The 26,092-nt window shown below is 40.7% G+C and overlaps 5 protein-coding genes across 7 annotated transcripts in view; 2 read left to right on the top strand and 3 right to left on the bottom strand.

The window, feature by feature from the left end:
• The window catches only part of gba (glucosidase, beta, acid), a 6,239-nt gene extending 5,611 nt beyond the window's left edge, over positions 1-628 (top strand). Inside the window, exon 12 of the mRNA XM_044358052.1 lies at positions 36-628. Within this exon, the coding sequence (XP_044213987.1) occupies positions 36-141 (106 nt within the window). The 3' untranslated portion in view covers positions 142-628. The remainder of the gene's footprint in view (positions 1-35) is intronic.
• An 85-nt stretch (positions 629-713) lies between these two features.
• On the bottom strand, positions 714-11,244 carry rnf115a (ring finger protein 115a). Its single transcript, XM_044358053.1, has 9 exons — positions 11,105-11,244; positions 6,188-6,246; positions 5,903-5,957; positions 5,378-5,661; positions 5,113-5,181; positions 4,940-5,012; positions 4,739-4,832; positions 3,345-3,460; positions 714-1,962 (listed from the first exon to the last, which is right to left on the bottom strand). The coding sequence occupies exons 1-9, from the start codon at positions 11,180-11,182 to the stop codon at positions 1,843-1,845; spliced, it is 948 nt and encodes a 315-aa protein (XP_044213988.1). The 5' UTR covers positions 11,183-11,244; the 3' UTR covers positions 714-1,842.
• A 49-nt stretch (positions 11,245-11,293) lies between these two features.
• On the top strand, positions 11,294-22,589 carry polr3c (polymerase (RNA) III (DNA directed) polypeptide C). Its single transcript, XM_044358051.1, has 13 exons — positions 11,294-11,396; positions 14,059-14,205; positions 14,809-15,073; positions 15,391-15,704; positions 15,847-15,951; positions 16,300-16,473; positions 16,566-16,617; positions 16,737-16,797; positions 16,886-17,036; positions 21,253-21,354; positions 21,468-21,517; positions 22,092-22,241; positions 22,353-22,589. Exons 2-13 carry the CDS (start codon positions 14,059-14,061, stop codon positions 22,435-22,437), a joined length of 1,656 nt encoding a protein of 551 aa, XP_044213986.1. The 5' UTR covers positions 11,294-11,396; the 3' UTR covers positions 22,438-22,589.
• LOC122986730 (piggyBac transposable element-derived protein 3-like) lies at positions 17,558-21,245 on the bottom strand. The gene is made up of 3 exons (XM_044358050.1): positions 20,026-21,245; positions 18,172-19,937; positions 17,558-18,065 (listed from the first exon to the last, which is right to left on the bottom strand). Exons 2-3 carry the CDS (start codon positions 19,669-19,671, stop codon positions 17,748-17,750), a joined length of 1,818 nt encoding a protein of 605 aa, XP_044213985.1. The 5' UTR covers positions 19,672-19,937; positions 20,026-21,245; the 3' UTR covers positions 17,558-17,747.
• Positions 22,590-22,646: 57 nt separating the features above from the next.
• Positions 22,647-26,092, bottom strand: part of itga10 (integrin, alpha 10) — a 33,579-nt gene continuing 30,133 nt past the window's right edge. For all 3 annotated transcript variants that reach the window (XM_044358048.1, XM_044358049.1, XM_044358047.1), the window contains exons 16-30: positions 25,924-26,090; positions 25,647-25,789; positions 25,428-25,538; positions 25,246-25,331; positions 25,005-25,146; positions 24,800-24,892; positions 24,608-24,684; positions 24,380-24,469; positions 24,202-24,286; positions 23,943-24,056; positions 23,764-23,871; positions 23,549-23,662; positions 23,356-23,451; positions 23,158-23,271; positions 22,647-23,068 (exon numbers count right to left, since the gene is read on the bottom strand). In XM_044358048.1, the coding sequence (XP_044213983.1) occupies positions 23,015-23,068; positions 23,158-23,271; positions 23,356-23,451; positions 23,549-23,662; positions 23,764-23,871; positions 23,943-24,056; positions 24,202-24,286; positions 24,380-24,469; positions 24,608-24,684; positions 24,800-24,892; positions 25,005-25,146; positions 25,246-25,331; positions 25,428-25,538; positions 25,647-25,789; positions 25,924-26,090 (1,594 nt within the window). In that variant the 3' untranslated portion in view covers positions 22,647-23,014. The remainder of the gene's footprint in view (positions 23,069-23,157; positions 23,272-23,355; positions 23,452-23,548; positions 23,663-23,763; positions 23,872-23,942; positions 24,057-24,201; positions 24,287-24,379; positions 24,470-24,607; positions 24,685-24,799; positions 24,893-25,004; positions 25,147-25,245; positions 25,332-25,427; positions 25,539-25,646; positions 25,790-25,923; positions 26,091-26,092) is intronic.

Genomic DNA, 26,092 nt, shown 5'->3' on the forward strand with positions numbered 1-26,092 from the left:
ATTCTACTGAACTATGTGTTTGTGTTTTTTTGTAGGTCGTCATCAGAGATCCAGTTTGAAGTCTGGGATCCCGCTGTGGGCTACATCCCCTGCACAGCTCCGGCTCATTCCTTACTCACACTTGCTTGGAACACACACTGATCATTAGTACAGGTTCACACATGTTTCTCCTGAATGTAAGCCTTTACATCTGGAACATCAACATTAACAAAACAGTTATTACATCGAATACTTTTTCAGTATCGAGCCACTCACGCACAATTTTTTTTTTTTTAAATTAACAGATTCTAAATTATTTTCTTATCGGCTGTGCTTTTTGGCACAGCTTTAGTGATTTCAGGTCACTTAAATTAACCTTCTGCAAACAAGAGCAACCTCACCTCATTTAGTTTTCATTTATAATCCTAAAATGTTTTTCTGCACTGATTTGTGATCAGGAAAAGTAATGAATGTATCAACACCAGAGTGACCTGCTGAAGTGCAACTGGTGCCTTTTTGACTTTAAACTAATAAGATGCTTGAAGTGACCTCTTTCAGAATATAAATAATGTACAGAGTTTGTAAATGCCTTTCACTGTTGCTATTTAATTTGTTCATTTTAAATAAAGCACACCCTGTTCAGCCTTAATATGTCGTTTCAATGGATGTTTAAATCTGATCGGATGCTTCGTGGATGCACAGATCATAACATGACACAATGAAAATTCAACTGATAAGTTTTTTTGTCAATTTATTAATACATCATAGACATTTTTTTCTCATATATATAATATACAGTTTGATAACCAGGTATTTCACATTTGTGTCTCCATTCTCAATGTTTTTTTTTCCTTTGCAAACCATAAGTTGTTGGACTAAAATTATTTACATTAAAAAAAGTGATAAAAATGCGAAACATAAGACAGTCATCAACAGAGGAATAAAATGACACAGGGATGCCATCTGTCTATAATATATACACCAAGAGGAGGAAATCTAAAGCGTTAGATTATGGGCCGAGCTCCGAAGATTTGAATTTTATTCCCTTACTGGTACGACATTTAATTATTTTTTTTTAGATGTAGATGAGTCCCGAAAGGTGTGAGGAATCCCTTGCTTTCATATGATGTCACAGCTCCCATAAGTGAGCGTTAAACAGCAACAACTCAACATTATTCCTATAAAATACTCAGTTGCATCTTTAATTGAAGTACACTACAGAGGGTGGACGCAATACCATGAACACCTTTACAATGTAATCCAATATAAATGCCACCATAATAAATAACCTTACAGATCAATCAAAATCTGACTCAATCTCGACAAAAAATAGCCATTACACCCTTCATAAATATAAAATTTATTGCAGGGCTCATATATTGTTCAGGTGTTCATGTTTTTACATTCAGCTCCTGTAAATGCCGAGAGTGAAATTAACCCCTACAGGGCTCAGTTGCAGGTTTCAGCGAATCATCGGGCAAATAAAGAGAGAACAGTATATTATATAAAGTCTGGCATTTCTCCACAATAGTGTATTGCAGCAGTGCATTTCCAGAAAAGATGGAAAAGGAGTTGGCTTGAGAGGTGGAAGTAGAGAGGACATGGGCTTGATCATCAATCGAGGCTGGTTTGTTATTAGGCAAAAAAAAAAAAAGAGACGTCTGTATGGGTGTTTGTGTACATGGATCAGGAGAAAGGCATTAAAACACAAAAGAAAAATACAAAAAAAAAAAAAAAAAAATCAAACTGAGATGATTATGACTGCAACAGAGGTGAAACAGAGGAAAGTGAGAAGCGTTTTGGCTTCTCTGTGTGTCATTGGATGTAGGCGAGGGGAACTGAGGGATGAGACAGGTGGGCGTCTCAGAAGGACCATCTCTCCTGTGTGCGAGGGTCCATGGAGAGGGAGGGGGACTCTGACGAGGGCTGGCTGCTGCTGTCTTCTCCATTCAAACTCTTCCTACACACTGGACACGTGTCATGCTGTGAACAACATGTAGACAACATTAGCTTTGAGCAGTTTTCTCATAAGTGTCTGACTTGAATTTTAACAGATGAATTCTTATTCTAGTCCTATTTTTCATGATGCTGCGGTTGTTCATTGACTTTGAATTAGAGCCTGACCGATATATGGGTCAGCCGATATTGGCCTATCATAGATATATCGATATCGGCGTATATGTTGTCTGATATACGCCAATATTTGTTTTTATTTTTTAAAGTTATGTAGGCAGCATTTTATATATATTTTATCCTTTTTCTTAATTCAAGTTTAATATATACATATATATGGTTTTTTTGTTCATGTTTTTTTATTTATGGCAATTTATAATTATTAAATTCGCAGTGAAGTTCACTGTTTCAGTGCACTGATGTCATTTTATAAAATGAAGGTTATTGTTAAACTATAAAATTTAATGTCTCCATTACATATCTTCATCACATGTGTTTGATAGCCACATTTGAGGGATCATTGCAAAAAATGTGTGTTTATGTATATATTCTGTATATATATAAGATTATATTATACTCCCTAATATTGGTATCAGCCCCCAAAATCCAGTATTAGACAGACATTCATTAAACAGACGCAATCCTAAAATATACCCTAATGTTTCAGTGGTGATTACCAGAGAACTAAAGCATATGTTTCTGTAAGTTCCTAAAGGGAACATATCATCCACATTCGCAGGTCTATATTTCTATTCTGAGGCTCTACTGGAATAACTTTGTGAGTTACAGTTTTAAAAAATCCTTATTTATCTTATACTTGCTCTTCAGACAGCCCCTCAGTTCAGCCTCTATCTGAAACAGGCCATTTTAGCTCCTGTCTCTTTAAGGCCTCCCTCACAATGTGCCCACAATGGAAACTGTCCCTCAGCAGGATCTGGAGGCTACGTAAACTCATATCAGTAGTAGGATTTCACTTATTTTACTCATTCTTTTCTTGACATGAAAAGTTCTAAAAATACATCAAAACATGTTTGAGCCCAAAACCAATCCAAATATGTAACACAAACAAGCAATGGAACAATCTCCGTTTGTGGGCACACACAAACAATCTGATGTCATCACAAGGAGGAAGTAGAGGTAACTTTGCAAAGCAAGCGTTCGGAGCAGGCTGAAGCCTGAGCTTTTGACTTTCAAGCAGCATTCTTACATATATTCACCTAAAGTTTTGGACCTTTGACCTTGTTTAACATAGGTGTCCAACATTATACCAGTATAAAAATAACAGAAAATCACATGTCCCCTTTAATACCCTCATGAGTATGGTGCATATCTCATATACACTACTACATGTCATTAAGGATCTATGTCTTGAGTCTAGTCCAAAAAGTTCTGCCTCCTTTGCTGTGACTCACCATTTCCAGCCATGGTACTATACAGTCTGAATGAAAGAAGTGGTTGCAGGGTAGCTGTCTGACAGGCTCTCCCACCCCAAAGTCCTCTTTGCACACCGGACATTCCATACAGCAGTCTGCAGGAGACACGATAGAAATGTGATTTCATAACTTACCTGATATCAATACCCTCATGTTTTTCAGTAGTAATCATCAGTCACTATAATAACTTGAGAATGCCTCGTTCTAAAAGTTACAGTAGGTAAAATTTCTTAGCAGAATATTAAAACAATATTAAGGGTGCTAAGCATGGTTTCGTATTGACTGAAAACACAGGAGCAAAATATTTATTTTTGAAGCCTCCAGGCCTGAAAAAAGCACACAGATCGCCAGTTATTTAGGTAAGTCAGCAATCAACAGCCCTGCAAAAGCTGGGCTGCAAAACCGCAACCACACAGCTACAGATCTGTGGTAAACAGGACAACTTAGACAGAAGAGGAAGTTGAAAACAGACTCGAAGAAGGCTTGGAAGAAAATGGGGGAGGTGAAAGACCAGCATGCAAAAAGACATCATCTTAAAAGTTATTTATGGCCCAAACTGCTCTCAAGGTTAATGGACATCTCATCCCGAACAGACAAAGTTTCAGAGTTTTCTCCTGGCAGGCAGCAACAGCATATAACCACGAGTGACTTTTCATGCTATATGCAAGTGCTGCACGAACTTCTTAACAAATAAGCATGTATTTACATGATGACAAATGTGTTGTTACCCAGTTTTTAAAGAGAAGAGATATAATTAGTGCACTGATTTCTGTTATGCATAAAGCATGGATTCAGCTGAATTACCAACACATGAGAAACAGCAGCCAGTTGTTCCAGCTCTTCATAAGTTCAATCTTGGCCATGTTCCAGTTCAAGTGGGATTTTTATATCACAAATTAAAGCAGAATGCATTGCACAAACTAGTTCATATGCAGAGATTAGTTGTTATAGCTGTAAATAAACGACATGAATACTTCTTATTATGAAACACGAGTCTCCATGTAAGCATTCAAATAAAACAAAGCCATACCTAACTTTACAGAGGTGATGCAGTTGACTTCTGTCATGACATTATTGATCGCTTTCTGACAGGACAAGGACAAGTTGTTCTGATGCAACTCTATTGTAAATCACTACTTTAAAGTTAGCTGCTAGTTACTAAGAACTTGGTTATGACTTCACCGATAAACTTAGATTCACAAGCAGATGGTCAAACCAAAGGTGTGTGCTTAGCTAACTTTCTAAATTAAGGTATTACATGCAGAGGATTAGATTGACAGCTCAAACTGTGTCCACAAGAAATGTTACAATTTGTAGTTGAAGGACAACAGAAACATGGTGAGACAGAGTAAGAAAAATGAGAAATGTCTCACCTGCTTGTTCCTGAGAGATATTAACAGTTGGGAGAGAAGAGATCTTCTCTTTCTCTGCTGGTGGAGGTCCTGTGTTCTCCAACTGACCTAGTAACTACATACACACACACACACACACACACACACACAGGTAAACTGAAGAGAAATTAAAATGTGACAAGAAAACAAAGTTGGTATGAAGTTACATTAAGTTTGGTTTACCTGTGTTATCACTGCGTCTAACCCTCCCTGCCCCCAGGCGTAATCCCCTGGGTTAGAGTGCAGCATCCCCGTCCTGAAAGAGACGCAGGCAGCACAAGTTGATAAAAAATAATCTAAGTTTAAAATAGATGCTTTAATTCAAACACCGTGACACTAAATTAGTGTCATCTTACCATGAGAGGGGAGGTGAGCCGGGGACTCCAGAGTTGGCGAAGAGACCGGCAAGAAACTGTTGTACAATCCTGAGACACAGAAGAAAGAGAGAGAAATTAGTTAGTTAGGTATAGTTTATGTGATCACCAAAAATAAGAACATGTGAGTGCATAAATAGCACTGTCATTATTATAAGTGGGAGTATGCAAGGCGGAGAGGAGAGCCAAATGGCCAGTGAGGAAGACGGATGGATGAGTGGGTGAGGTTGAACAGTCAGTTACTCACCCTTCCACAGCAGGCGAGCGGTCGGGCCTGCTGCTGCCTCTGGATCGGTATCTCCTCTGGCTGTGCAGGCGAGGGGGACGTCCTGGTCCCCAGTGTTCCCCAGCTCCTAGTAGACCCCCCATGGGTCCCCCTAGGCCTGCTGGGACTGACCCCCCGATTGGTCCACCTCCCAACCCTCCCAGGTCACTGAGACTTCCCAAGCGCCCTCCAGGGAGCCGGGGTTCTGAGTCAGGGTTGTCGCTGTCTGTTGTAAACGGCCGCTCCAGTAACAACAGGTGCCATAACTACAGAGATGTTGGGATATGACAGGTAAGGGTTTGAAGAGAGTGGGAGTTTCAGACATAGAAAGAGGCGAGAAGAGAGGAAGCCAGCATGTAATTAGCAAATGAAGGACAGGTGAGTGGAGACAAAGGAAGGAAAAGAAGAAGACGAAGTTAATGAAAACACAGACAATTATCACAATCAATCCTTTTTTTCCCCCTACACCACCCTCTTCTCCCAAAATCCCTTCAGATGAAATCATACCTCTGCAAACTGTGTGGCTGTGTCATCTATCCCGTTAGCGCCACCCTCTAGGAGACTGAGGGAAAGAGCACACAAGGGGACAAAAGACGCATTATTAGCAAAGTGTACTGAACCCTCTGCACATATTCAGGTTTAGTGTTCACTGCACAGTATAACTACATGTTGCAACATGTAGCACAAGAAAACCTATAACAGCTCATCTATCTACTTTTGTGCCAGACTAACACTAACAGGCCATAACATCTCATGTTGTGTGGAGATGAGAGACAGACATATGTCCCTTACCTGGAATCTTCTGTTACTTCCTCTATAAACCCTGAATCACATCTTGGACAGATGTACTCCTAGAAAGAGACAGGACAAAGACAGTTTGGTTGATTAGGATGGGAGCACTGTAATGTCCATGTTTTATGAGTTAATAAATGAAACCCCTGAAGTGTTAAAAATGCTCATAATAATTTCCTTGAACCCAAGGCGACCTATGAAATCTTTGTCCGACCAACTGTCCAAAAGCCAAAGATATTCAGTTGCCAGTGATAAAAAGCAGTGAAAAGCAGCACATTCTCACATGGGAGATGCTGGAACTAAAAATATTTGGCAGTTTTGCTTGAAATATGACTAAAATGATGATCTAAGTAGTTGCAGACAAATCTTCTTTCAAATGAATAACTGGATTATATTGTGGTGATGTGATCTTATTGTGTTATAAATTGTAACAAAATGTATTATTAAGGTTTTTAATATTAGTTATGGAGGATCTTCGCACATGCTTGGACTGTACTGACTCGGATATTTTCAGGACTGCCACCAACAGTCTGGATGATTACACAGAGGCCGTGACATCATCATCAGCTTCTGTGAGGACAGCTGTGTACCATCACGCACCAGGGTTAGTTACAACAATGACAAACCCTGGTTTACAGCTAAAGTCAGACAGCTAAGGTTGGAAAGCGACAAAGCGTTTAGGAGTGGGGACAAGGACCGGTTTAAAGAGTCTAAATACAGGTTTAGCAAGGCGGTGAGAGAACAACTGTACTGTGAAAAACTTCATCAGAAGTTCTAAGAAAACAACTCGGCCTCTGTCTGGAAGGGCCTCAGACAGATCACCAACTAGAAACCGAAAGCTCCCTACTCCACTAATGACTCATATTGGGCCAACGACCTGAATGAGTTCTACTGTCGATTTGAAAGACAACAGGACCAGTTTCTCCTCCCACACCTCAGCAAGGGCCCGGGCCTCTCCACAACTGCCCACCTCAGAGGCCTCCTCCTCCCCTACCACAATGACGACTCTCTCCATCCTGGAGAGGGACGTTAACAGACTGTTCAAGAGACAGAACCACTGTAAAGCATCTGGACCAGACTCTGCCTTTCCCTTCACCTTGAAGCACTTTGCCGATCAGCTGTCTCCAGCGTTCACAGACATTTTAAACATCTCACTGGAGACATGCCATGTACCAGTCTGCTTTAAGACCTCCACCATCATCCCTGTCCCCAAAAAAACTAAGGACCACAGAATTCAATGACAACATACCTGTCACCTTGACCTAAGCACGCTGGTCTTTCACCCCCATGAAGTCCTTTGAGCCCTTTGTACTGTCTCACCTTAAAATCATCATGGATCCACTCCTGGACCCCCCTGCAGTTTGCCTAAAGAGCCAACAGGTCTGTGGACAATGCAGTAAACATGGCCCTCTGCTTCATATGCCAGGATCCTGTTTGTGGATTTCAGCTCTGCCTTTAACACCATCATCCTGGCTCTGCTGCACGACAAGCTCTCCCAGATGCATGCGCCTGACTCCATCTGCAGGTGGATCACCAACTTCCTGTCTGACAGGAAGCAGCACATGAAGCTGGGGAAACATGTCCTTGACTCCCAGACCATCAGCACCGGTTCCACTCAAGGCTGCGTCCTTTCCCCTCTACTCTCTTCCCTGTGGGGGAGATTGACCATCTGGTGCCCTGGTATGACCAGTGTAGACAGTGGAGATGGTTGTGGACTTCAGAAAGAACCCAGTCCCACCAGCCCCCACCACCCTGTGTGACTGCCCAGTCAACACTTTGGAGGCCCTCCACTTCCTGGGAACCATCATCACCCAGGAGCTGAACATCAGCTCCCTCACCAAGAAGGCACAGCAGAGGATATATTTCCTGCGGGAGCTGAAGAAGTTCAACCTGTCAAAGCCAATGATGGTGAACTTCTACACCTACATCGAGTTCATCCTCACTTCCTCCATCACCATCTGGTACGCTGCTGCCACTGCCAAGGACCAGGGCAGACTGCAGCATATCATTCGCTCTGCTGAGAGGGTGATTGGCTGCAACCTGCCATCCCTCCAGGACCTGCACGCCTTCAGGGCCCTGATGCAGGCAGGAAAGATTGTGTCCGACCCCTCCCATCCTGGACACAAACTCTTCAAACCACTCCCCTCTGACACAAGGCTGTGGTCCATCAGGACCGAAAGCTCACAGCACAAGAACTTCCCGATTGCAGCTGGCCTCATCAACAAGGCACAGGACCCCCACTGACACTCACTGTTACCCTGACCATCACTGACATCACACGTAGATTAACGCACATGTCCACATCTGACTTATGTGTTACATTAACACACATTTTACACATATTCTGTATTACACAAATCCTTATACTTCAAACTTCTGCACATTCCCTGACGATATTTTGCACATTCCTGTACAAAACTGCACAGCTGTATTATTTTTTAAAAAACAGACATATCATACTTATTCTTATAACATTTTTTCATATCTCTTATTGTTAATTTGTCACTTATGTTTCCTGTATTGTGCAGTTCTTGCCTGTTTTTGTCCTGTTTATTGTTATGCATCATCAGACCAAAGCAAATTCCTTGTATGTGAAAACTTACTTGGCAATAAACCTGTTTCTGATTCCGATTCTGATTCTAATTAATTTTTTCATCTCTTTTCGACAGCTGACAGTGTAGAGAGATAGGAAACATTGGGAGACCCCAGCTGGAATCAAACCATGGAGGTTGCAGATATGTGTTTATTTTGCAAATACTGTATTTGCCATATCGTGATATTAAGATATCTGTAAAATATTCTTATTAATATTGTGATTTCTGTCATGTTGCCCAGCCCTAGAGGGGACTCATACAACATACAGTACATATGTACAGACATTATGCTGACCGGCTTGGTCAAAAAAAGAGCACTATGTCAGTTTGTCTTTGCAACTGATAATATCAATCAGATGACTGCTAGTGTTTTACAAATGTAACCCAGGAGGTAGAGCTGTTCTGCCAACCACACCTAACATGTCAAAGGTTTCAGAAAGCATTGAATAGAATGAGGAAAACACTGCTGCTTGTTCAGCTGGAACATAAATTGTCCCGTGTCAGTCAGGGATTCTTAACTTCAGGGATAGAAATCAGCATTTAATAATAACTTATACAGACAGGTTTATAAAAAAAAGTGGTGTTGCAAAATTGCTTTTAAAATGACCTATTTTGAGTTTACCCCATGCTTTTATAAACAGAACACAAAATAATATCATGCACAAATTCACATGCCAATTTAACAGCTCTGTACTAGCTCAAGTTTTTTGAGATGTGAAATCAGGGTCATCAGCAGAATCGGTCGCTCACACAAGCTCATGCAAGTTATGCGTCATTGACTTGAAGAAAGTTATCTGTTGTAAAAATGGATACATGACTGAGACATGGTCCTTGGAATACGCTGTAGTAGTGTGGGGTGATAATAAACTTGGGTGTTGCAGTCACTTGGCTCAGTGAAGACATGCCACAGGATTGAGTATGCCTGAGACAAGCACGCCAGTTTAGAGTCAGTGACTAGGCAGGCTGGAATTACCCTCTGCCATACCATAAAAATAAGGATTCAGTCAAACTACGAGATAATCTTGCGGACTGACTTAACCACACAATGACTGCCGGGGACATAACACAATATAAACCCAGTTGCCAGTTTATTAGGTATATTTTGACCACGTAATTTATATAATTTAGAGTAAACTAAATGTTAGAAGCAAACTCTCGGTATTAGGGTAGTAATTAACATTATTAACATATTAATTAATCTTCTTGTTTAAATCGATTAATCATTTGACGTATATATGGCCAAAAAAATAGTAAATAAAGCCTACAAAATTTCCTAAAATGCTAACTGGCCTCTTCAAATCACTTGTTTTGTCCAAACAGCAGACACAAACCCAAAGATATTCTGTTAACTATCCTGAACTAGAAAAACATGCAGCATTTGGGCTTTAAAAAAACAACATAAATGATGAATTGATCATAAAAATGATTGCCAATTAATTTTCTGTCTATTGACTAATCGATTAATCCACAAATGTTTCAGTTTTTGTCAGTATAAGAAAATGCAATCCAACTGCACCACAACAAACCACATCCTCCAAAATGACAATAAAGTTGAATCAGCACCTCTTTACTACAGTTTTAAGTGAACATTACAGCTCTCATGATAATAGGATTTATAGCATGGCTGTTGTTGTGATGAGTGCATTAGCTATATTTAAGTGTTCCTAATAAACTAGCAAGTGCGTGTAAATGGAAAAGCCACTAAAACTACTCTCGATGTATAAAATCTATGTTGACTGAATCTTGAAGTTTGTAAAAGTCTAGCAACAAGCATATGAGTCTTTGAGTCTCACTTCACTCACTTGACTTTGAAATTGAAACTAAAACAAAATGTTTTTGGTCCCAAAAGAAAAACCCCAACTCGTCCTGTAAAGAGTGTGTTATCAGAAACAAAAACTGAAAACGAAAATCTAGTTATAGCTGCATTCAACGACTAATGTTGACAATGTCTATAACACTAGATGTCAAGGCAAATAGCACAGACCCTCTTCCTCTCAGCTGTTTGTGTTGTTTTGTGCAAAAAAACAACATAATCTCAAGCTGTCAAAGCAGAGCTAAAAGCACAGCAGTTTGACTAAACTGTCTTAAACACTGCAAGCCTAACAAACCCTGCTGACATTTGCTTTTGGTGTGTAAAATTTGTCCAAGACATCACGAGTTTATTTAGTGAGTTAACAACAACAAACGCCGCTAACTGCTAACAGGCTAGCTTGGGTTTAGCTGTGGCAACACACGGTGTTTTGGGATAAAGACGGACTTGTCAACTGCGCGGATTATACAAGAAAATGCGATAAATACAGAGAGAAAAACACGTCTGCCTTACCGGGAGTTTGGGGTTTACTTCTCCCTTACAACAGTGACAGAAAAACCGATGCGGGGGAACAGCCGCAGCCTCCGCCATCTTCCCCAGACCGACCAGCACAAACACTGACGTCGGTCCTCCACAAACCGAAGACAGCTGTCCGCCTCCAGCCCGGCATGCACCGCGGCACGGCCGGGGCCAAATCCCAGCGAGCAAAGCCGGAAGTGCTCATGTGTTGTCAACGAGCAGCCGCATGTGTTTAGTCTTCAGTCTGCATGGATTGTCTGTGACCAGGAGCTTGTCTATCTGAAAGGTTTGTAACAACAACTACATAGCAAACTTTTCGGATGACGTAATAGTGAGCTGTAAACACAAACTTTTAAGTATAGAGTACGAAGTGTCTGAGCTGTCTGGACTGCACAGTATTCACTAATATTTATGTCAAAGGAAGCTTCCTGTCGTTATAATATTGTAAACAAGAACTGTTGAAGACATTTTTCACTGTGTTTGTGTGCAGCGTTATCTCTGTGTAGCCTTCTGATGGTCACTTCATGTTGTATTATGACAGATAGATAGATAGATAGATAGATACTTTATTAATCCCAAAGGATTATAGCACCCATTTGACATAAATCAGAATACAAAAACTGATTTATGTCTAGCCTTATCTCTGCCTTCTGGTTATCATTTCATGTTGTATCATGATAGATAGATAGATAGATAGATAGATAGATAGATAGATAGATAGATAGATAGAGTACTTAATTAATGTTAGTTGTTTTTAAATGTTAATTTAGTGTTACAGCAGCCACTTGACATAAATCAGAATATAAAAACAATGGGGTTGGTAAAAGAAACAAATGCAATTAAATGCTAAATTATGAACAATAACTAAATAGACTGACTCAAATATTTAAAATAGAGAAACTAAAAGTAGAATAGAAATAGAGATGTAACCATAACTATAATATGCTATTTGCTGAGTATACACTGTTTAATGATGTTAATATGCTATAGTACACTGTAAATTATTAGTAGTAAGGTGCATGATTGTCCATGGATGTTAGAACTGAGTGTATCAACTATTGATACTTAAATCATTTACACAATGAATATACACATGATAAGAGTATATACAGACAGTACTTTAAAGATGATCAAAATATGCATCAGGCAGAAACAGGCAAATGTAAATATACCTGCATACACCGCGAAGCAGAGGATGCTGAACAGTAGATTTTTAGCAATGTGTTCATAAATACCCTAAACTGTCAAATCTAAGTGAGGAATAGCCTTAAGTGGAGGGAGGTATGTTGGGGACTTTTTATTATGTTGGAAATGATCAAGATCTAAATTGACATGGCTTGTTTACCTAAATATTTCCAACTTTAAAGTGAGGCTGGTTTACCAACTGGGCAACTAGCTGAGGCCACCAGACCCCCAGGGGCCCCAAAAAGCCTCTCACTGTGTGGGGTAATATGATTAATTGTGACTTGTTTGTGAATATGCATTACTAAAGTGGAAGAACAATATCTAACTGACATTATAAGGAGTCACAGTGGGTGATTTTGTGGCCCTGTCTTGGAGAGGATTTCTTTATCATAATCTATTTTTTTAACTTTATTATTCAGTGGATATTGTGCTTACATGGTGCATGTTACAAAATCAATATGCGTTTAATTACATTACCACACAGCAAATAGTTTGGTGTGTGGCGGAGGAACAGAGGATTAATAGCGCCCAGGTAGCTCATTTTGGCCCCAGGGCCCCGTTGTAGGTTAATCTGGCCAGAGTCATCAAAATATATAATTTTGTAGCAAAAAAGTTTTTGAGGTGCTACACAACCCATCAGCCCTGCTTACAGAAGTCTTCTCTACACTGTTAAAAGTGGACACTTTAATATTCACTTTCATTCCTGTGCCTGGATGTCTGAAGTAGCCATCACTGTATATGCAATCTGGAAAACCTGATACAGTCATTTTCTTATCACTGTATGTCATCGAGACCTTTTTCTGTCTGAAGTCTAAGTTTTAAGATGCCTTTAGCCTTCATTTTTTAAATCAACATACAGATGGGTGAAGACTTTAAGAAAAAACCTAAATGTGTTAGTAAAGTCTTGGGCCACCACATGCTGCTGCAACAGCTTCAGTGCTCCTCGGCAGAGATTTACCTCATTATCATTAACATCAAATATTCCTTCATTTTGTGCTTTGATGATGATGGTGAAGAGTGCTGTCTAACACTTCAGCACAAAATCTCCCACAGATGTTCAACCAGGCTGAGATTTAGTGACTGTGAAGGACATGATTATACATACTATATATTTTTAAAATATATATTGCATGCATACATGTATTAACCCGCCTATTTTGGAAGCACAGTGATCATGGTACAGTACAGAATGACTTAATGACAGAATCATTTAATTAATGAGTAATAAACTGATAAACTTTATATGACATATAATGACAATACATCAAAAAAGCATAATGTGACTATTCTTTGTTAGTTGTTTATAATATCTGGTAATAAGATGCACATTTTGTACCCCTGAATGTATATTTTTCTTATAGGAACAGATAGCAACCAGTATTTTTCACATAGCAACGTTTGTTCCTCCTCCAATATAATAAAAATAAATAAATTCACACATTGTGGGAAAGGCTTCTGTAAAATGGTCTAATTCCTTATAGTCATATTCAGTGCAGTAACAACATTTTGCTTTTTGCTGTTGGAGCTGACATTTATCTCCATTGATGACTGCTGAGTGTCTTTGTTAATTAGTGCTTTATTAAATCAGGTGTTCTAGAAAGCTAAACCCAAATACAGTATATTAAAGAACAGTGTTGTATTGATTATTGTGTTGATACAGAGGCCTTCTTTAGCATGATGGAAGTCTTCTGACAGCCAATGTAGTGAGTACAGATGTGAGATCTTTCATCACTTATGTGTTCCTCTCTTTTTTTTTTATGCAGATGACTGCTCAGGAGGTGCGTCTGTGTGGTCTTTTGCTGCGGGAGCACTTTGGAGAGGTGGTGGAGAAAGTAGGAACACACCTGCTCAGAAATGGAGCTCAGAATTTAAGAGCCATCATTCATGAGACCAGCATCTCCCTGGACCTGGTACCATTTCTAGACTTGTTACTGTCTCTATAGCAGCTACTTCACACCACAGAAACACTGTTATCAGATATTTAATTCAGTATATTATATTATCTGCACAGCGTCTCTCACACACACACTCATTATTTGCTTCTCAACATTGTCAGCTAGAGTTTAGCAGTCCAGCTATGTGGGTGGTCAAGCCATTTTTGGTGCAGTATGTTTACATACACCATAGTTACCTGATTATTATACCCTTGCAGCTACAATTACTTATGATTTTTTAAAAGCTTTTTTGATCACCATGTTGGAACGTCATGTTGCTGGACAAACTCATAAGATTGTGATTAATGAGTTAAACAGTGCAAGAGAGAGTAAAACTAACAATATGCTCCGCATGGTTGATTTTTGTTTACACTGGTGCACAGAAGATAAAGATAAAGACTCTTTTTGGAGGGGATACAGGAAAATGTGATTACTAAGGAGACGAGTAGTATTACATGAATTTAGTGCAAGTGTGTTATATGATTTTCTGCCTTAACCTGATTGTGCTTTTGTTTTGTTTTTTTTGTGCATATAAAAGAAGTCATGATGGTGAAGCATCTCTTTCACTCCCTCCTCCAGGTAAAAAAGTCCCTGTGCGTGCTTGTGCAGCATGGCGTCTGTGTGTACAGCGCAGGCCGCAAAGGACCAGGAAGCCCCACAGAGTATCGGACTCGCTGTGATTTTATTCTAAGAATTCTGCGTTACCCACGTTACATCTACACCGCCAAAACCCTGTACGGTGACACTGGAGAGCTAATCATAGAGGAGTTATTGCAGAGAGGTCACATGACCATGAGCAGCACTGTTAAGACTGTCGCCGATCGCCTCACACAGAACATGGAGGGTCAGTGTCTGTATTAATCATAGAATGTATCACTTATTACTCAAAAGGGAAAAGTCGTTATATTTTCTATATATTTTGTTAATGGAGAAAGGCTCCTCCAAATTGCCATCAAGTTGTAATATTGTTGTAGTTTCTTTGTAGCCTGCATCTAGTGGCCATTAGAAGAACTGTAACTGAAGGCATTTTTCAAATACATACGATGATTTAGTAGGTTTACATGTGATTTGTGGGGAGTGTAACCGATGGATGTCACTTTTTGTAGAAGTGTTTTCACAGCAGCAGCTTTCTCTTCCCTCTTTGTCTTTTTGTTGTTACAGATGGACACAGTATGGACTACAATGAAGTGACCTCTGCCTTCTCCAAACTGGTGGAGACCCATTTTCTTCAGCGCTGCCCTCCAATGGTGACAGCAGTAACAACAACAGACACTGCTACCCCAGCGACTCCTGCTACGTCTGCTACCCCTGGTGCTCCTGCTACCCCTGTTAGCACCGCCCTGCCCACACCAGAGAGCTTCCCTGACTGCTACAAGGTGCCTCATGTGACGCTCATAGGGCGAGGTAAACGCCAGCTATCCACTGAGGATGGAGAGGAGCAAAGGAATGCAAAGAGGGCAAAGTTAGATTCAGAGGTGGGTGTTTTGACCAACTTAGTTACATTTTTTTTTTCTGTCAGATCCGAAAATGATATTCCACCTCTTTTGTGTGACCGGCCATCTTTCTGTCTCTGCTGCTGACTGTCTCTCGTGTACGCTCTGTTTCTCTTTTGCTCAGACACATGGTGATGAGGGGATTTACTGGCAAGTGAATTTTGAGAGGTTCCATCTCCACTTCAGAGACCAGGCCATCATCGGTGCCGTAGCAAACAAACTGGACCAGGTCAGGTTTACACACAGAGGCTTTAAATGTATTAGGAATAATTCAGAATATTTTTTAAAAGTTTGACTTGCATGTCACTAACAAGTAGAATGTAAGCTGTGTGGCGCCTCAGTTATAGTGAGTTTGTTATTGAAGCCAGGAATATATTCACAATTTATAGTCCCATTTCAAAGGGCTGATAAACCACCAGTTTATGTGGGATATCAGAAAAGTGTTACAATCAAAGAAGGTTTATGTAACTTTGACCTTTTTTGCCTTTTTTCTATAACAGGGACAATTAATATGAGGATTGTGTGTGACTATAATGATTGATTATCTTCCCACTGTCTTTCGCCTTTACAACTCTAGACTAGCAGTGAGATAGTGAGGACTATGCTGAGGATGAGTGAGGTGACGACCTCGCCTGCAGCCACCTGCACAAAGCCCCTCTCAGCCAATGAGATCTTCAAGTCCCTCCCAGCCACCTATAACATCCCAAGACCCATCTTAGACCAGTACCTCACTCTGCTGGTGGATGACCCGGTATGACCTCTGCAAAGCTAAGAGCACGTTTTCCATTCTTAATTTTTATCCTCAGTAATTTTTTATATCTTCTTGTCCATTTCATTTCTTAGATGGAGTTTGTGGGGAAGGCTGGTGAAAGTGGAGGAGGGATGTACGTTGTCAGTATCTTTTCTTTAAAATTTAGACAGTCCTGAGCCTTTTTTCAAGAACCAATACACTGGTTTGTACCATTTATCTCATGAAACACAATGCACAGATGTTTTTCTTGACTCACATCTCAGATCTGCACAGAGCGTTGGCCAATCTAGCGCGGGCCACACTTGAATCTGTAGTACAGGAGAGGTGAGTTTGTGTTTTAATTCTGTTTACATGTGAACGCCGTATTATCACAAACTTATTATTGATTTGTTCGCTTTGAATCGGAAATCAGATTCGGATCCCGGTCTGCGCGCATCTTCCGTCTGTTGCTAAGGAAACGTCACCTGGAGCAGAAGCAGGTGGAGGACTTTGCCATGATTCCGGCCAAGGAGGCCAAAGATATGCTCTACACGCTGCTTTCACAGAACCTGGTCCAGCTACAGGTAGGTGCTTGACATGTCAAGGTCAAGGTCAAGGAAACCTTTACTATCCCCAAGGGGCAATTTGATATACAGCCAGCACTACCACACTACCATCAGACAAATCAATAAAAACAACAAAACACATTGAATGTTAAAGGCAATAAATATTTTAATAATTTCACAAAGCATTCTTTAGATTTTTTTACTTTTAATACCACAATCATTTGAACACAACATGGAAGAGTTTCCAAAATACTCCATGGTCTCAAGTGTTACCACACAAAAAATTAGCTAAATTTTTTTCACCTGTCACATGTTGTTGTAGGAGGCCTCTGATGCAGAAATTAAAGGGTTTTTACGTTTTAGTAAACTTTTAGGGAAATGTTGCAACGTTGGCCCTAGTTGGGAGCAGAATTTCTGTATTTGTACTCACCTTGTCTGAACAAATATACAGAACAACTAACGGTTCATTTGTAGGGTTGATTGCTTATTTAGCCCCATAACAGTATAATATCATGAATAATAATCACACAACAGTCATATTTTGTATGCATGGTCATTTATTGATACAAAAAACAGGATAAAATTGTATTTACAAAACTGAAAACAGTAAGGTCTTTGTATACATCCAGTGGGGAGTGTACAGATGACCTCTTGGCTGGGACCCCGTTTGATGGACTCCCATCACCTGAGGATGGTCTCTGAATTTCGTCTTAGTCCCATCAGCCATGGTCATTTACAGTGATAGTCCCAAAGACAGTTCTTTTCCTCCGAAAAGCAAAGACGAACATTACACTTGCTGCATAGCGTGTTGGTGTATCCTTTATTGCAGTGTCGGCAGCGTCCTCTCTTCGTCTTCACTGGGAAATGTGCGATTTGGTCCTTTCGTACATCCAGTGGAGGGTGTACAGCTGACCTCTTGGCTGGAACCCCGTTTAGTGGACTCCCATCACCTGACAATGGTCTCTTCTGAGCTTTCAAAGGGCTCCTTGATGTCTTTGTTACTGGGCTTCCATTATCTGAAGATGGTGCAGTGAGAGTTGTGTTCACCTGAATTGGATTAGAACAGAATCAATTAAGATACAAGTCAAAAATATTATAAACAGTGAAATATTAAAAATATCACAAGCATTAAATAGCAGAAATGCATTCTCACCAGGATGAGAGAGGATGCTAGTTGAGCCTGAAACTGTCTCCTGTTCAGTATTTCTTTCCTAGAAACCTTGAGAGCTTTGCAGTCCCGCTTGTAGAGGAGCCAGGCGTTGATCACAGCGAGGATAATGGTGTGCCAGAAGATGTAGATGTACCAGCGGTGGGATTTCATGGGGAACTTGTATTTGGCTGCAAATGAGTCCAACAGATCCACACCTCCCATGTATTTGTTGTAGGTACCCACAATGAAAGGCCTCTCAACTTTAATGTAGGTTTTGGCGGCATTATCCCAGCGTTGAATCTTCTGCACAGGCTCTGGTCCAGCAAAGGATGACACAAGTGTGACTGCCCCATTGTCATACCATTTGACAGCACAGATGTTGTGGTTCCCCTCCACCCTGACATCAAAGCTTCCTATCCCCCTTTTCTTCAAGCTGTTCTCGTCTTCAAGGTTACAGTTGGGTAGGCGTACCTGCCTGGCTGTTCCCATGTAATGAATTCCACGATCAAGGAGCTTAACTACCAATGGGACACTGGTGAAGTAGTTGTCTGCATAGACCTTGTAGTTCTGACCTTCTGGAAGCGTGGAGGCAAGCTTCATCACAACATCACCTGGCAATCCAAGTTCAGATTTTGCTTGTATTCCATCGACACTCTCTTGGTGCACATCAAAGTCACAGAGCATGCCAGAGCTACCAGTTCTTACCCACAGTTTGAACCCCCATGGCTGTGGTTTGCCTCGCATATATTGCTTAATGTTGCTGAATTTCCCCTTAAAAGGAATCATCATCTCATCCACAGAGTTGTGCTCTTCTGGCACCACCTGCAGGCATTTCTCTCTAAACGAATCAAGCCATGGTCTGAGTTTCCAGAGTTTGTCTTTCTTTTCCGTCTCCGACACTTTCAAGTCGTTTACAAAATGTAATGATGTCAACAGAGATTGGAATCTGTTGCGTGGCATCACATCAGAAACAGGGGGGTACCGCGTGTCTGTCTCCCAATACATACAGACTCCAGACATTTGCATGAGGCCCATCTTCAGGTACATGCCAATCATTTTTTCAATTTCCTTTGTATTGGTGTTTATAGATGTTCCACTCTTTTGAAAGCTGTACTCATTTGTGTTTTTCGTCAGAGCCTGAATCATGTCTTCTGATACAAACTTCTGGAAGTACTCCAGTGGTGTGTGGAGGGAAACAGCATCATCTGTGATAGCCGGACCAGAAAAATCAGTATTGGGACTGATAAAATCCTTTTTCAGCCAGCGATACCTGTCATAGGGCATGGTCTGTTTGTTTTGTTGGGGCTTGATGTCCACAAAATCACCAGCTTGGTAGTCAGTGGGTTGCTGGTTTTCTTTGTCCACTTCACGGACATCTTCATCTGCCTCTTCATCACTCACATCAGTGTCGTCTGAGTCCATCTCAAAATCACTCTCTCCATTTTTGACAGCAACAATCACATCCTGCACACTGTATAGCAGATCTCTCTTTGCTGCTTGCATTCTGAAATGGAAAAAATACAAAAAATAAATATATATGTACAGTATAAATAATACATAGAGTATTTTATAGTGTAGTACATAGAGTATTAATACATGAGTATTTTATTGTAGTAGATAAGCTGAAGGAATAGATAGGGTGGTGTACCAAGTGTTCAGGGTAGAGAGCTAAGTATTTTCCAGGCTAAATAATTTCAATGCAAATTAGTCCTGATCCTATTTGCACATTCCACTAAATTCACACAATACTGTCTGGCGAGCTTATAATGCTCTCTACTTATCATACCAAAAAACATTCAGGACCATTCTCACCTGTCCACGAACAATGCAACGAGTGTCCCCCAAAACATTCAGAACCTCTCTACTTATCATACTAAAAGAAATACTTGCATCCCCCAGAACACTTAGTGCATCCCCACATTCAGAACAATTCTCACCCCCCAAAACATTCAGAACCTGTTTCTGCCTAATGCAACAAGATGCTTTTTGGTCAAACAAAAAGCCCAGAAAAAATCCCAGGATCACTTAAATGTATTTTTTTAAACTGATAAGATACAGATACAGTTTCAAATACTGCAACCAGAAATAACGTATTCATTTATTAAATTCTGGTCTAAACTCAAAATTTTAACAGAGAAAAGAGATTTAGAACTTAGTTATAAAAGATATTATATTTCTGTAGTATTTTTTTCCATATGTGAACATGTAAAAAGTGCAATGTCCCCATGTAACGTGCACATTATTTTGACCACCAACCTCACCCAGATATGTAGAATTGCAACACAGACATAACAAGCTCAAAATCAATTTTGATTGATGTATTCCACAATAACTGAATATCTACATGTTCTAGACATTGAAATCATCACAAAAAAATGCTTAAAGCGTTTTACTTACTTGAATATTGACAAATCCAGTCGAGTAAAACAAAGAGATGTGCTTCAAGGAAAGTTTGCAGGCTGTGTGAGTTCATGGCCAGATGGCCGGACATATAAACACATTTACTATCCAATAGCATTGCAAGAATGAACAATAGGACCCATTGACTATGTAAATATGGTCTTTAAAAAAACATTTACAGTGTTTTTTTGGATAGGTACAAGTGATGTATGTAATTTTGCAGCTGTGGGCCTCACAGGGTTAACAATGCATATTTGACAAATATAAGAGGACACACTGATCACTGTGACAGAATTACATTTAAAAAAGCAAGTTTCAAGTCTCTCCAAGCCAGTTTTCCTAAAGTATGAACATGAATGAGTGCCTGGAAAGTAGGAAAAGTCCAGTCCAAAAAGCTACTTTGGAAATTGTTTGGCACACATCTTCAAGATGCACTAAGTGAATTAGTCATTTTAAAAACTAGACCTGTGAAACATTAAGGCCTAATCATTTATTCTGTGCTGTGTGAATTTAATAAAAGTGACCATTTGGCAATTTCACTGACAGATAAAAATTCAGATTTGACAGTTTGACTGGGGACTCCAAGATGACTTGAGTCATCACATTTAACAGAGCAGCCCTACTTCTAAATCTTTAATCTACCCACTCATTTTCTCAAACAGCCATTACATATTTTCTCCTCAGGAAATCCCAAAGACTCCAGACTACGCTCCCTCTCGTACCTTCTATCTTTACACCGTCAACCAACTCCCTACTGCAAGAATGCTGCTTCAGAACTGCTACAAGGTGAAACAATTAACCTAAACTCTGTTTGGATGAAGAGTGCAAGTGGCATAATTCTGCTCTGTTCCTGCTGGTTTGTGCTTTCGCTGATGTCTTGTTTGTGTTTTTCTGTGCAGACAGTGGCAAACCTCATAGAGAGACGCCTGTTTGAGACCAGTAACAGCAAGTGAGTCAATCATTAGTAATTCTATGTTTCCTGTGTGTCACTGAGCCTTCAAACCAGATAATTTCCCATGAACATTGATCAACTTGCACATTGCACTGCAGTCAGACTGGATTTTGCATCCTATTCATTTCTATGTTGAGCTGGGTGTCACAATTGCTACTTTGAAAGAGGTGATATAACTTTGACACATGAAATTGGGAGGCTCTCCGAAGTCCAGCTAGTTTGAGATAAGGGTGCTATTGATTCTCATTCAGGAAATGTTGCCTGTTTATATTCTTTAATAACTTAATGTTGAAATAATCCTGCAAGCAGCAGAGAAGGAGAGATGATGCATGTGACAGAGGTTAATGATATCAAATTGTTTGATCAAACAAGTTAAATTTACTACATTGTTGATTGCAGTTGTTTGCCTGCTAGTCAAACATTCACAACCCCACCCATGCTATTTCCTGTCCTTTCCTGCTTTTGGCCACACTACACGGGTAAATTTCATCAGGCTTATTTAGCTCTGACTGCAGCTTCACTCTCACTGTGTCACAGATGAAAGGTTGATGGTTTTACATTTGATTGACAGGCGTCTGCTGGAGAAATCCCAGCGAATTGAGGCAATCCTGGCATCTCTGCAGGCCAGTGGAGCCGAGCCTGAACAGCTGACAGAGGTTGAGGAGATGATCACTGCTCCTGAAAAGCAACAGCTGGAGTCCTTACGGCTTCACATCAACAAGTAAGAAGACAAAATAAAACTGCAGTTCGACGAGTCACATCCCTGATCTAGCGGTGTTCCTATTCTGATTGCCTCCCTTTATTCCTCTTTCTTTGTCCTTTTTCCCTCCAGGTTAGATTCAGCAGAGAACCAAGTCGATGAAACCATCTTTCTGCTAGAATCTTACATCAACTCCACTGCCACATCCACAAGTTGAGAGTCAGATTATTTGAGCATCACAACTCACCCATGGAACATAGTATTTTGTCTTTACTTTTTGTGTATGAATGCTAACAAGTGTGGATGTTTTATAGTTAATATGACTGGACTGTTTAATTTTGAAGCAGAATAAAATCTGAATATATTGTTTTTGCTTGTTTTTATTGCACACATCAGCATGCATGAATAAACCGAGTACAAGAATACTTTTTTTTTTAAACAGTTTTAATTTTATTAGAACAAACTCAAAATTGTAGGACAAACATAAAGACGAAGTGATTGTTTGAAATGTAAAACCATGAAAACATCTGTAATATTAAATAGAAGAATTGTGGTTTAATACACTTTGTTTTTTTCCTTAAAATTAAAAAAAGATTATTTACATAAGTGCTCCCAACCCTGGAAATAGTGGGTAGTGCATTTCTGTTGGACCCTCATGATGCTCTCTTTGGTCCTGGAGGTCCCTGTTGTGTCTGTGTCTTGAGTCCCATCCCAGGATTATCTCTGTGCCTGGAAAGAAGCGGACTCTGGTAGTCGTCATGAAATGACTGTTGTCATGGCAGCAAAAGCTGGGCTCAGTCCTCGTGGTTCTCGTCCTCACCTCTTTGTTTGCGTGTGAAGAATCCGAGCTGATGAGAAGTGAAATTGAGATTGATATTCTAGCCATAACACTGATATTTTCCATAAGAGATTGAAGTTAAGTGTAACATGAAAATACCTTCCATAGTATGAAGATGATAAGCGCCAGTAGCAGCAAACCTCCAATGATGCTACCAATCAAAATCCACAGCGAGATGGGAATTGCTCGGCCCTTCAGCACCTCCAGTACAGTCTAGATAAAAAGAAATACAAGGAGAGATTACAGAAAATAGATGTTATTCCCAGTCTGATGTTCTATATCCTGTTATAGTCTTACCTCTCTCCAGACTGTTCCTGTGCCCAGTGTGATGAGGTTAGTCTCCTGAGCTGCGAGGTAATGGGCACCTATTATTCTCGCCGACTTGTATTTGGCCTACAGAAGGAGACACAGAAGTGATGAGCAATGTTTGTTTCATAGGGCAGAGGAATTTGGCTGTAATGAGTTGTCTGTGTGCTGTTGTGTATCTCACTTTTCTGAAAAAATCATCGTGGACTCTGCGGCTGACACGAATGACTGCGGCCTGCCCTCTCAGAAGTTCCTGGACTTGACACACAACCTCTGTACACCATGACCTGCTACAATTCTAGACATGTAGATATACGCACACACACAAGCAAACCATGCATTAACACATACGCTGATGCTGCACACTGCTCAGTAGCTGCTGTGCTATCAGGGCCTCACCAGTACGTCATTCGGCATCATGTCCTCAGGGTGGATGGGGCGCACGTCTCTCTGTCTGGCCTTCAGCTGGGCCAGATCACTCAGCACGCTACAGTTCACTCCTGTAGCCTGCGGGGCAATTCAGATATGTCAGATACAATCTAAAAGAGAGATTCAAACACTAATGAAGCGCTACTCACGTTGTATGAAAAGACGTCAGTGACAGTCATGAAGACTCGGTCTCCTGCAGCCACAGAGGGCAGATGCAGCCTCAGCTCCAGATTACTCACAGAGTAACAGCCGAGATTCTGCAGCTACAAACACAAACAAACATTATTCTAATTTTGCCTTGTCTTGTTTTTAGAGTGATTGCAACCCAGTGACTTCAAGTTTAGAGCTTCACAAAACTTGAAGCCAATAGGTTGCATTAAAGTTGATGCAATGAGCATTTATCTTTACCCTGAGGTGAGTGTAGAACTCCGGTCCTATTGCTTCTGACACTGTCCGAGTGGGATGAACCTCATATCTATTCAAATTAGATTCACTGCAGGAAAAAAACAGCATGTAAATATGCAAGAAAAGACAGAAAAACTATGTCCAAGAGAAGCTAAAATACCTGTATGCTGTACAAACATACCTGCTAACAAACAGGTCTGGTTCATACTGAACAAAACTCTGCAGCTGAACACTGTTGTCCCCTAAAGTCTCCTCTCTCTCCACGCTATCACTGTAAGAGAACCAAATGTTTAAACTAAGGTGCCTGACAGTGTCTTGTGGCACCAAAATAAAAAAAATCTGTGTTATTATTGAAGTGTTCAGTATCTGTAAACTGCGTGCATGGTGTATGAAGACCATGCTGCTCTACCTGGCAGCAGTGAGCTTCATCTGGACTCGATTGTGCAGAGTTGTGCAGCTGAACTCAAACTCCAACATGAAGTTCACCTGCATACAAAGAAGAGAACGGCCTGCTGAAGTGACACATTTCACCTGAAGGAAGTGAAGTATGAGTGGGCCCGGTCGAGAGAGCAATGGAGCTATTTCCTCAATATAAATGTACCTTTGACTGCGAGCGAAACACTGGATAGCTGACATTACATGAGTGGCTGTTGGCGCCAAGTGCTGTACACTCAATCTTAAAGTGGGCATCCTCCTACAATAAAAGAAAAGAGAGAGGTCATGTTAGGTAGTGTGCATGTAGATACATGTGGAGGGTTCATTTCACGTGGCGCTGCATGTGTTATCAGTATATGTGTGTGGTTTACCCTAATGCTGAGGCTGGAGAAGTGCAGGTTGCGTGAATAATGCAGCGTCAGGCTGGTGTTGTAGGCGTTTTCCAGTCTGTTCTCAAGCTGCACCTCCACCGCCAGACGCCTACGAGGGCTACGAATCACATAAGGCTTCTGTCTGTGGAGAAAACACAGTGAAAACTCACAGAAAATTGAACTCATATTAATAAAATAGCGTGGAAAGAACAGAGGGTAGTTGAAAATCTCAAATCTGTACCTTGTCCCAGAGATGTCCATATGAGCCTGCAGCACCAGATCTGTTGTACACACATCATCCTCACCACAGTCTTTAAAGAATGAGATCTGGAAAGGTACAAGTGGGAAGGACATCATGTTACATGGAGAACAAAGAAAGGAAATGTGATGCAATAAGAAAGCTAGTAATCCACTCTCACTCACATATTTCTTGACAGTGGTTGGCCAGCCCTCATCCAACACCGGACCACTCTCTGTGTTGTTGATCTTAAACCGCAATGAGAAGCTAATTGGACGGATGTAATCTGCTGTGTCCTGTGAAAGAAAGACGGAAACAAATGTAAGTGATAAAAATCAAGTCTCAATCAGTCCTGATGCACGTGTTTGTGATACAGTGTATTTGGTGTTCTTACAGACACTCACATAGACGTGGAAGGGCAGTTTGTAGCAGAGAGTCTGTCCTGTGTGAACTTGCACTGCCAGCTGGGTCTGTCGGTGGGAGCTGTCATCAAACAGGGCCCGTGCTGACAACTTCCTGTCATCCAACATGGCCGAAACCCACAGTTCTGAGGAGGGAAGCAGGTAGTTGGGACAGATGGTGAGTGCTGGAAAATTCCTATTCTGGCGTATTCCCAAAACTTGCAGTTTTTGTTATCAGGGTAGAGTATTTGGAAGTTTACAAAAGAATGAAGTGTCTTACCAAAGCTATTGCTGTGTGATCCAGGGGAGCGGGAGACGGCTGTGAAGCAGGCGGTGGCATTGAGACACGCTGAATCTCTGCCTCCCCTCTGGCAGGTCTTTTGAATGACGTTGATGGAGTGTGGCTGGAAGGACAGACTCACGTTGATCTGGACTATGCTGCGAGAGCT

Source organism: Thunnus albacares, chromosome 8 (assembly GCF_914725855.1).
Source record: "Thunnus albacares chromosome 8, fThuAlb1.1, whole genome shotgun sequence".
Classification (NCBI taxonomy): Eukaryota; Metazoa; Chordata; class Actinopteri; order Scombriformes; family Scombridae; genus Thunnus; species Thunnus albacares.